The sequence below is a fragment of the Morone saxatilis genome, unplaced genomic scaffold (assembly GCF_004916995.1).
Source record: "Morone saxatilis isolate NCDOM2014 unplaced genomic scaffold, NCSU_SB_2.0 Contig8, whole genome shotgun sequence".
Lineage (NCBI taxonomy): Eukaryota > Metazoa > Chordata > Actinopteri > Moronidae > Morone > Morone saxatilis.
Genome location: NW_023340257.1, coordinates 9,314,808 through 9,325,655, shown reverse-complemented (window position 1 = coordinate 9,325,655; position 10,848 = coordinate 9,314,808). Strand labels below are relative to the sequence as shown.

Genomic DNA, 10,848 nt, shown 5'->3' with positions numbered 1-10,848 from the left:
TGTGTGTTTGGTGTGTGGTGTGTTAGTGTTAGAGATGTATCAGATGTATGTTCAGGCCGGAAAACAACGTTCCCATGTGATCTGAGGAAGAACCAAATCAATACATACAAATCACTCTGTGGATCAACTGTGACCAAAACTTAACCAACATTATAAGGATAACAAATACTAATAAATAGACAAAGGATGGATTCCCTCCACACAACTTATCGTTTGTACCACGAAATGTACACCTATAGATCTACAAGATCGAGCAAACCCAACAAACGTACTCAAGACCTATCACCAACCTGACACTCCCTGCCACTGTCTATAATCCACATCTAGTCATGATGTCAGCTGGGTCACATTAGATGGAGATGCTAGTGAGCGAGGCACCGAGGATCTATCGTAGTATACCTAAGTCAGAATCCTGACTCAGCATGAGATATCTAATCTTAGCTTAAAGTTAGTCCTCTCTAACTACACTGGGCCTCCAATGGAGAAACCCACATTAGAACACGGAGGATACAATATCATATCTCCGATGTCGTATAGAAGGCACTTGACTACTGTCATGACCACCTGAACGCTGGCGATGGACTTGTTTTTATTCATTTTCTGTCTGAAGGTATCGTATCATCAAGCACACCACAGTGCCTTCACTGAGTGAAGCACATATAATATGATATTACTATTAATCCACTAGAAAGATATCAATAACTACGAACACCTATACTGTATTCACCTAAAAATCTAGCACATATTTATGACGAAAGGCTATGATAAGTTTCATTTTTTGTCAAAAGTGTTCACAACCAAAGCTTAATTTATTCATTTTTGATCCAATCAGCCCCTTCAACTGACTCTAACCACATTAGCACCCTGCCTCCCACTGGGTCCACTTATTTAGCTCATCCCTGAGGACTCACAGTTTCCAAAGCGCACTATACTGAATGAGGAAAATAGCATTGTTCAGGATTGATTTACCCAGCTGTAGTCCCACCAAAGACTGTAGTTATGAACAGGAAGCTCTTGCCCACATTGATATGTCGAGCATCAAAGATGTGTAAGATGACAGGATCTAGTATATAGCTAAATATTTATTGAATTTCCATATCTCACAATCTCATTTTTGACGTATTACTATTTAACCAATCTGACAAGGAAGCTTTTATAGTATTAGTGAGCAAAGGATTATCTCTAGAGACTATTTCAACTGCAACCCATGATGAATATAAAACCGTAGTGAGCCTGTCCCACCACCTCATTGACCCATGAAAAAGCGATGAATATTCAAAAACTGACATACCGAACCTGTATATTATGAGACAATGAAATACGTTAATACTCTTTCTTAAACACTAGACTGATATCGGGCGAGTAAAATTCATGTAAACAATCCAGAATATGAGAGTTGAACTAAACTGATTGTTCCTGCATTATATAGCTGCACCCAAATCGATAATCACTGGCGAGAAAAAAGGATTAGATCCTTATATCTCTTTTTCTAAACCCATCAGGAGTGTATTATATATTGAGTCACAATCTTCTTTCTTCTGAATTTTATGTAGGTAGTCACTTATTATACCTAGTGCCAAAGTGAGTTATAAATTAGTAGGGTATGTTGTTATTATGTTAAAACAATATACAAAGTCAGTCTGTACCCAGATGATTCAAAGATGTAAAATAATCAATTTTATATAATGTAATTCGGACCAATACCTGAGTATACTTACGAGTTTGTGTTTTTGCGTGGAACTGGACGTTAAACACAGTGTGACACAAGAGCGACAGCATGTATGTTCCTGTAGTTGCGTAGATAAAGGATGTGCTCTACTGGAGTTCCTCAATGCATCTTTGTCATAGTGGTCTAGTGCGATGATGGACCAAATCTTATGCATGTTCACAGCGCACCTGACAGAAGCCTCAGGTACAGTTCAGCTGCGGCATCCATCATAGATCAAGACACGCTTAGGCGGAAATCACAGTGGTAACAGTAGAGCATGTCCAGCCATATCCTGCGCCTCAAAATGCCTATCATGACAATTAATAGAGTCCCATAAGTTATGCTGAGTCATGCCACAAGAAATGAAAATGATCAAAAATAATATGAGCTAGATTTTGTGTATGGTTAAGCTTGAACGTCAACGTCTCGTGATCTCACACCCGAACAACCAAAACTATATCATCGTTTACAAGGAGAACTAAAGGTGGACACTGGGCGAAGACACTTCGGTGACTGGTGCAGTCTATTATTCAGCAGCAACAATAACATGCATCTAGAGCACCCCAGTTGATCTAGATACTTCTCGAGGAAACGCTGTAAATATTGAGACTGGAAAAAAAAAATAAATCGATCAGCCTATAGAGAATGAGTCTTCTTCACACTAAATATTGTATAATTTATTTAACATATATATTATTCTTAGAGGATGAAAGATCTCATTATAAATAATTAACGTGTAGATTTCAAAAACAACATTATCAATTTTTAACTTATGACTAAAATATACGATCTAAAAGTTGGTTATCATATAAAAAATATGTAGGTACATACTTTTCAGTTTTTAATCAGTGTAAAAAAATTAAATTAACAATATTCCTGTAAAATATAAGGATGCAAACTAAACACATTAGAGCAACAAAATAAATTCAAGTTGGGGATACTTAAAGAAAGAAACGGCATTACGCAAAAGCATCACACCCTTGGTTGCTGAAAATAAATCATGAACACGAACTTTTCTGTTGCATGTGAAAATGTCCATGACTACACCCATGATAAGATCTCAGTTTTGAGAGTTGCAGTGCTGTAAAAAGATGTGGCACAGTAGGAAGTTATGCCTGTACTGCTTGATTAACTTGATCAAACCTGATATTATTCAAGTTTCCCTCTTGCGCACAGCATTTTTTAGACAAAATATTCTCATTGTCCGTTCTTGAATGTTTTTAAATGTTAAAACTCATATAAAAGTTATACAAAACCTTTACTTTAAATATATCTAATGAATCCTTTTACAAAGTATGCACAAATACTGTATTGAACTCATTTAATATTTTTTTTCCCAGAAAAGCGAATTTACTTTTTCATAATCAACATCAAATCATGAGAGAGGAATTTAAGCTTTTTCAACAAATACTGCGATTTAAAGATTAGAATTTTTTTAGCTTCTCCTCTCACCCGTGCCAGCAATGGATAGCCAGTTCCCAGGGATGCCCTGCCAAGTTGACCCCAGGAAGAAAGAAGCTGTCAGATGACAAGATGGCAGCCTCTGATCAGCCTTATTCATCCGTGGATGGTACATAGCATTGGCAAGTCTAATCTCCCCTCGAGAGTATTGGGCCTCTGGCCCTTGGGTATGGACACACGGTCGAATGCCCAGTCTCGCCTTCCCAGTTGCCCTGGGTGTACCGGACAGCCGACGAGTGACACAGAGACCCATCTGACTGGATAGTACTGGATGATAACATACAGGGGAGGAAGCCAAGACGTGTGAATAAGTACAAAGGCCTGTGGTGGCTACATAAAATATTATTATTGTAATATATTTTATTTAGCCAAGAGATTATTTAATTCACTCACCAGTACAGAAAAGCTATGAACATGCATTCTTTCTGTGAAAAGCTAACATCTCTGAACATTTATTCCAAGAGCTTACGCCTTTGTCTCATGAAGACTGTGTGTGATGAAGGCATACAAGGAAACATTAACTTAGGTAGAAAACTCTATCTAAATAAATATAATATCAATATATATATATCTCTATATATCATAACTACTATCTATCTATATATCTATCTCTATATATCTATATATATCTATATCTCTATATCTTATATTATATATATAAATATATATATATAGTATATAATCCTAAATATATATATATATACTATATATCTATATATATATATATATATCTATATATCTATATATATAGATTACTATTATATAGTCTATATTTATATAGATAATCTATATATCTAATATATAGATAATATCTATATATCTATATATATATTATATATCTATATAATCTATTATATATTATATATATATATATATATATATAATTATAATTATATATACTAGTTATATATAGTATATTATATATGATATATTAATTTCTATCTATCTATCTATCTATCTATCTATCTATATATATATATATTGGTATGACATTTCCAACAGCTGGATTACACAACGTGTTTCAGTCACTCACAGTTCAGTGTTGAAGTAGTGAGTAATGAATGGGTGTGGAGCCGCCGCCACAGCAAAGTTACTGCTGCCTGTATCCACCAGGATGTTCAACTGAAACACACAAGGCAGAGTTTTCTTAAACAGCTATTAGATATCTGCTACAAGACAACCACACCCTTACTTACAGAGTTCCTGAGTCACAGGGTAAAGTGATAGCTGTTGAATAGTGTGACACGTTGATAAGAAGACTTTAAGCTTTTTAAATGCAGCTGAGACATTGCAGCTTCTGTTTGTACAATAATACATAGAGGAGGAAAAAGAAGTTGAAGGAGAACAACAAAATTCCTTACAGTAAATAAAAACACAAACATGATGAAGAAGTTACACGTGGAACAGCGAAGAGAAAAGACAGGAATGTACACAACTTGATACAAAAAACTGACGACTCGTGGAAACTTATCTGAAAAATCCACATTGGAGTTCATCAAGACATACTACTGGTATGTCTATTGTTTATGTTTGTTTGTGTTTGTACAGCAAAAATGTGCTGTGTGGCATTATTACACTGGACAATGAAAGCAACAGAAACTCAGTTTTGTTGCAGACTCATTTGAATAACATATTTTACTCCAAACTGAGGTGAAGTGTGCACTGTACAGCTGACTGGAGTATCCCTACTTTCTAGAGAAACGAGCTTGCTGCCACTGAGCAAAAACGACTCTGCACCTCTGAGATAATTGCTCTCTAATGTGTGATCTATGAGTCAAACACGACAGCCTCCAGCTATTGACATGACCGTATGACCCATCCAGCCATCTTGTTACGTGTCATGTGGACAGTGGGGACCAGCTAACAGCAGCTGAGATAATGCTGTCTTCCAGGCGTAGAGTCAACGAGCAGGAACTAATTAGTCAACCGACTTCTGTCACCTCACCTCCGCTACTGAGCTGCGGCCACATTAACAACTCACCAGCAAGCATTCCTCACCATGAGGGGGGTCATAAACCTAATGCCCCACAGCCACCTGATGACTCAACAACAAAGAGGTCTATATGGCGGCACTTCAGTGATGTCACATGACACAGTGAAAATACTGAGTGTTCATTGAGCACGCTCATCTGCACAGACAAACAGTAACTCCAACAATCTCTCGTCACTCCTGGCTGAACCTTTGTTTTTAGACAAACCAGACCAACAGGAAGCTGTTAATCTAAAATGTTAGGCAAACAAACAAGGAACATGAAAAAAAATCCACTTCCTCATGCTCGGCTCCCTGAAGAACTCAAGCTGATCACATTAAAACCAAGACTGTTCACCAAGTGCATAAAGTCACTATGAAACAATTAAAATAAATATGAATAATTAAAAAATAAAGAAAAAACTATTTACGTATCTATATAAATAATTATCAACAATGTCTTATCGACCCGTTCAGTCGGGCACAGAAAGCCCCAGTTGGCAAGTCCAAGAGAGTCAGGCTTATCAGTTCCTCCTCATTGCACAGGCCTGGTCCCATCACTGTGGCTGTGCCATCTCAAATCCCTCTGCTGCCTTCACTGCTGCTGGCATCAGTCCATTCACACGAGGCCTGAACCGGCCAAACCGGCCAGAATGGAAAACACTGGAACCTCGTGGTGAAGGAGGGGAAGCAGGGGCATTTCCTTATCCCCACACTGCCTATCTTTTCTAGTCACACTATCCTCCCTTAGCTTGGCTGCTGAGCCTCGGGCAAATCCGTTCCCCCCGCTGCTGCGGCAGCCTGCAGTCGCCCGCAGTTGAGCGCTCACTGTCTAATTGGCAGTGGCTCCATGGCGGCAACGTGCATCTGCTACCTGTTTGTACCAATTAGCAGATGTGAGGCTCTCCAGCCGACACCTCAGCCTGGCTGTGCCATATGCTAACAGATGCGGCAATTAGTGGCTCATTTGAATAGTGCCTCATTTAACACCACAGCCCTGTAATAACATCATCATTTAGTTGGAATAATATTGAGAGTATAACTCAATAGTATTGAGTTACAGGACAGTTTGGCACTGCATAACCAATTTGAACCAAAGTGGATTGAGCTCTGCAGGCAAGACTTACTGATATAAAGGTTATAAAATTGTATCTGTGCGGTTCCTGCTACGACAAGTCAAAATGTTAATAATCAACAGGTGAGGTGTTGTTGCAGTGTCATCACAGACTCACAGTCTTACATATATACCATAGTGTAGTGAAGCCTGGTGTACTACTCGCTCTCTAAGCAGTCCGAGGAAGCAATTTTCTCCTTAGAGCAACACCGTAAACTGCAGTGTTGTAGAACAGCACGTATTAAGCTTATTTTACAACTTCGGGCCTGGTTGTAAAGTGGTGTGGGAACTGTGCTCTTACAAGTGCGGCAACATGATACTTTCTGAGGTTGACACAGGGCAGTGACAAGGCAGGCAGCATTGATAAGCCTCTGTGAGCCTGAGAAACTCAGCTGTGCCACCCAAGAGTCTTAAAAGCTCTGATCTGTTTAACTTGAGAGGCCCAGGAACAACAGGTCAAATCACTAATGAGATAATTCACCTTTAGTTTAAGCTCCATTTCAAACACATCTACTTACAACACAATGGCAAAGCAGAGCCTTAAACCTACAACCCCCTCAAGTGTAATGTATTTTTAATAGTGACGGGGAGAATCCCTCTTCCAACTCTTCCGGGACCATTTAGACCCTCTTAATCATTAATATGATCTTGTTAGGCACTTTACATAACGAGCAATATAAAACGATGACAATAAATTACACAGGCATATCTCCGTGAAACCAAAAGAAAATAAGCAGCAAATATGCCTGAATGAGGGCAGTTTTTGTACAACTGTGTGGCTGCTCTTTGCTCCCTGCGAGCCTCATAATCCCCGTCAGCTGCCTGGTAAGAAAACAGTGGTCCTCACAGGCAGCATCATGTGAGTGCATGTGAGCGGGGGGTTAGTCTACCTACAGACCCCGAGGCTGTAAAGACTTGAGCCAGCTGCTGCACCCCACAGCCATGATACTATCCTGCCATAATGGTCCCAGGCAGACCTGGAAATTAACAGCTGATTTTACTTTATACAGATTGTGCTAGTAAAATATGCCAGGCTCATCTTCCCATGATCAGAGTCTGGGTTTTTTTTTTCCTGCTGTTGGCGTCATATCAAACTGTTTTTAAGTTGAAACTTTTGTGTCATGATTATCTCGGGCCAAAATAATTGCGATATACAATATTATCACGATAATCCTGAGAATATACTTCATACTTGGCAGTGAAACATACTGGAATCACTTTACCTTACTTTTTTCTGATAGGCACCTCGTAGTTTTGACTTTATACTAGTTCCACACATCCAGTTTAACCTGTTTTTGTGGGGGGATATAACAGGTAAACTGAGCCTTCAACCAGGTTGACAAGTTTGGGATTTTGGGAATGACTGGAAGACACAGGCTCCTCCTTGTCCCCTTCTTCAAAATAAATAAGGAAATCAATATAAAACTGTATGCTGGTGAGCTACACGGCTTCTTCAAGTCAAGCCATTTGAGGATACTGAAGATTATCACGGTAAATTGATCTGATAGGCGAAACACAATATCGTATATCTTCAAATATCAGATCTTGCACAGGTAGGTAGCTGAGACCCTGGAGTGAAACCAACACAGCCCAGCCCCCCTGCAGTGGATCACATGGTGGACAGACCCTGTTCGCACACAGCAGACACAACAGACCTGCCATCAGGGAGGGAAACCACATGACAATGACTAAAAAGTAAAGTAGAAACACAAAAGAAAGGAGAGAAATGGGTACTTTTCTTCTTTTTTTTAAAATCCTAACAATTAAGTGAGACTAACCCTTCTGAAAACCACCTGCACAAATGATCAAACACAACATATGCAAACAGTAACAGTGTTTGTGATTAGATTAAATTACCTTTTGACCAGGAGTACCAATGGACATTTCTATGTAGTAGCCTCTTCCAGAGTCCCCTTGCAGGTTGTTGACCATGTCCAGAAAGTTGACTGTCCCAGTCGGATCAGAGGCCAACGAGAGGCCGTTTCCATCCGACGTTAAGGCCACTTGTCGAGTCAAATTCACAGTCGAGGATAAATTGTACTTTCCTGGGTATATTTTTAATGGTATAGCAAAGTAGCACTTGGACAAGCCGAAGCATAAACTAAAAGCAAATGCCCATAGCGGAACAGAGGCAGTGTATGCCATGGCGGTGTTAGTTACTATAACGTTAGTTAGTGATAACAGGGGAAAGTCTGGGAATGACTCCTCGCTCAAAGTTTGCTCACTTTATCTATGGGAAGTTTTCAGTTTAGCCATCATCGAAACGCCCGTGCCGCGGTGACCGCCATCATGGAAACGCTGCCTGTCCACCGTCAAAAAGAAACTACACATACTGACATGGTGACACAGTATGACTAACACTGAAAACAACACTTTATCTGCAGTCGAGGGACTTCCACAAGTCCACTGCGCCGACCGACCGTGTAAAGCTCGTCGGAGCAGCAAACGCGACTTCCGGTTATGTTAACCTTCAAAGTAACGGGGACGTAAATGGTTATTGTTATTGTAACGTAAAAGCATTGCGTAGGCACATGCCCCACCTACGGTATTATACAAAGGAGTTAAATCATAAAATATTTTACCGAATATACCATGAAAATGTGTGAGAATATAAGTGAATGAATTTGTTCACCTTCTTCAACTCTTTTCAGCACTCTTATTTTGAAGGCAAAGCGGCCTAACTGTTGGTGTTATTTTTACCGGTTTGACGCTGCTGTGTAAAAACTTCCTCATGCCTGGTGACAGATTTTAACTAAGCATGGATCTGAAGGACTTCCCACCACAACTTGGTTTGATGTGTGTGTGTGTTTCTATTCTTTTAACACTGTGACAAAAAAAAATCCACATTGTTCCACAGTGTTTGCTTCGCTTAATGTGTCCGCGTTTACAGTGCAAATCCAATTCTCTATACTCTGGCCAGAGCCTTTGGTTGTCTAGTATTTTTTAATTTGTTCAGTCACAGAAAGGAGAGGAAAGGAAATTCCCTCATGCTTACAGTAGAGACTCAATGTTGCAGTCAGCTAAAGTTATAAAATCTATATCTCAGTTGAAAAGTTTGTTGGGGTATTAATGAAGTTGATAGTCCAATATGGCAGCGAATATTTAAATAAATAACTAAAGTCTCACTTGCATTATATGTGTCTTCCAGAAGTGCTTTTTTGTCTTATATAGAGATTATTAATATATTTTTAGTGGGATGCATCAACAAATGTACATATTTAGTGAGAAATCACTGACAAATATGATTTTAAAGACACTTTAGATATGTCTCTCATACAATTTTAATGCTAGCAAGATATCTGTCAAATTGTGCATATTTCTTTGTAGAGAGGTGATATGGTTTTTCTCTTTTTTAACTTATACATTTTTTTCAGTTGTATAATTTTAAAGAAAATACCCAGAAACATTCATTGTATTTAATTTGCTATATTGTAGAGTACAAAACCCCAATGATATTTTAAAATGTTCAGTACTTCACACTGATTAACTACATAAGGCCATTATGGTGAAATTTAGAGTTTGTATTATGAGTTATTTAAACCATTAAAACCTATGGAAGCCTATTCTGTTGCATTGCATGTAACACACACCACGTGCAACACAAACTCCTTTCAAGTCTCAAAATGCTCAGTGTTGCACACTGGTTCTATTGCACACACATCAGCTCAGTTTGATATGATCATATATAATTTAAAGCCTAATGCAGAGGTGTTTTTAAAGCACCCATTTACTACACCCATTGCATGTAGCCAACACATGAAGATCAGATTAGTTTACATTTGAATGGAAGTCATCCAAAAAGAATGCTAATCAGCATCAATATAGCCTACCCAACAATCACATGCATTTCCTTCAGTAAATGCCTCTGTAGTTCATTGTGCTGCTGGTGAATGAGTGTCCATACAAAATTGGGAGTAATAGTAGCTCTTGTATAGATTATGGGTATTAGAAAAGACATTAAAGAAACTGAGTTGTTTTTGTTCTCTGCATGTTTCCACCAGGACATTCTCATTTGCCGCATTGACAGTGCAGAGAAAGAGGAAGAAGATCCCAGTGGTAAGGCGAGATCAATGTCACAGGCCTTCTCCATGCTGCCTATTTCACACAGACAACCACTGTCTCGCTCTGAATTCCTCATGAGTCCACAGTTACACTGTCACATGTTCACCCCATCTCCCTCTCCCTCTCTGTCTCACTCGGTCTCTCTCTCTCATTGAAGTCGATCACTATAGTTACAATAACCTGAATAATGTGGGGAAAGGCTGTGACCACAAAAAATCTTCTTTCCGGTGTATTGCTTGTCATGCACTGGGTCTTGTGAATGACCCATTTAAGCACAATTCCTGTTTCTTCACCCTGTGACTTTGAGATACTTCCTGCCTATAGAGTATAAAACCAGGGGGAAGCGGGAATGCATCGTTTACTTGTCTGTCCATGAAACACAGTGAATCCAGTGGTTGATCATGTGTGTTATACTTGTTCTGGCCCATGAACCCATTTTAAGTACCAGTACAATTCTTAGAACCAGAAATTATGGTGGTACTGTTGGGTCTCTGTAAATGTTAAAAGTAGTCCGGTCTAGACCTGCTCTATTTG

The 10,848-nt window shown here is 39.0% G+C and overlaps 1 protein-coding gene across 1 annotated transcript; it reads right to left on the bottom strand.

Moving 5' to 3' along the window:
- Window positions 1-4,157: 4,157 nt before the first annotated feature.
- Window positions 4,158-8,675, bottom strand: LOC118341266 (beta-secretase 2-like). Its single transcript, XM_035679479.1, has 2 exons — window positions 8,110-8,675; window positions 4,158-4,291 (listed from the first exon to the last, which is right to left on the bottom strand). The coding sequence occupies exons 1-2, from the start codon at window positions 8,395-8,397 to the stop codon at window positions 4,199-4,201; spliced, it is 381 nt and encodes a 126-aa protein (XP_035535372.1). The 5' UTR covers window positions 8,398-8,675; the 3' UTR covers window positions 4,158-4,198.
- Window positions 8,676-10,848: the final 2,173 nt, after the last annotated feature.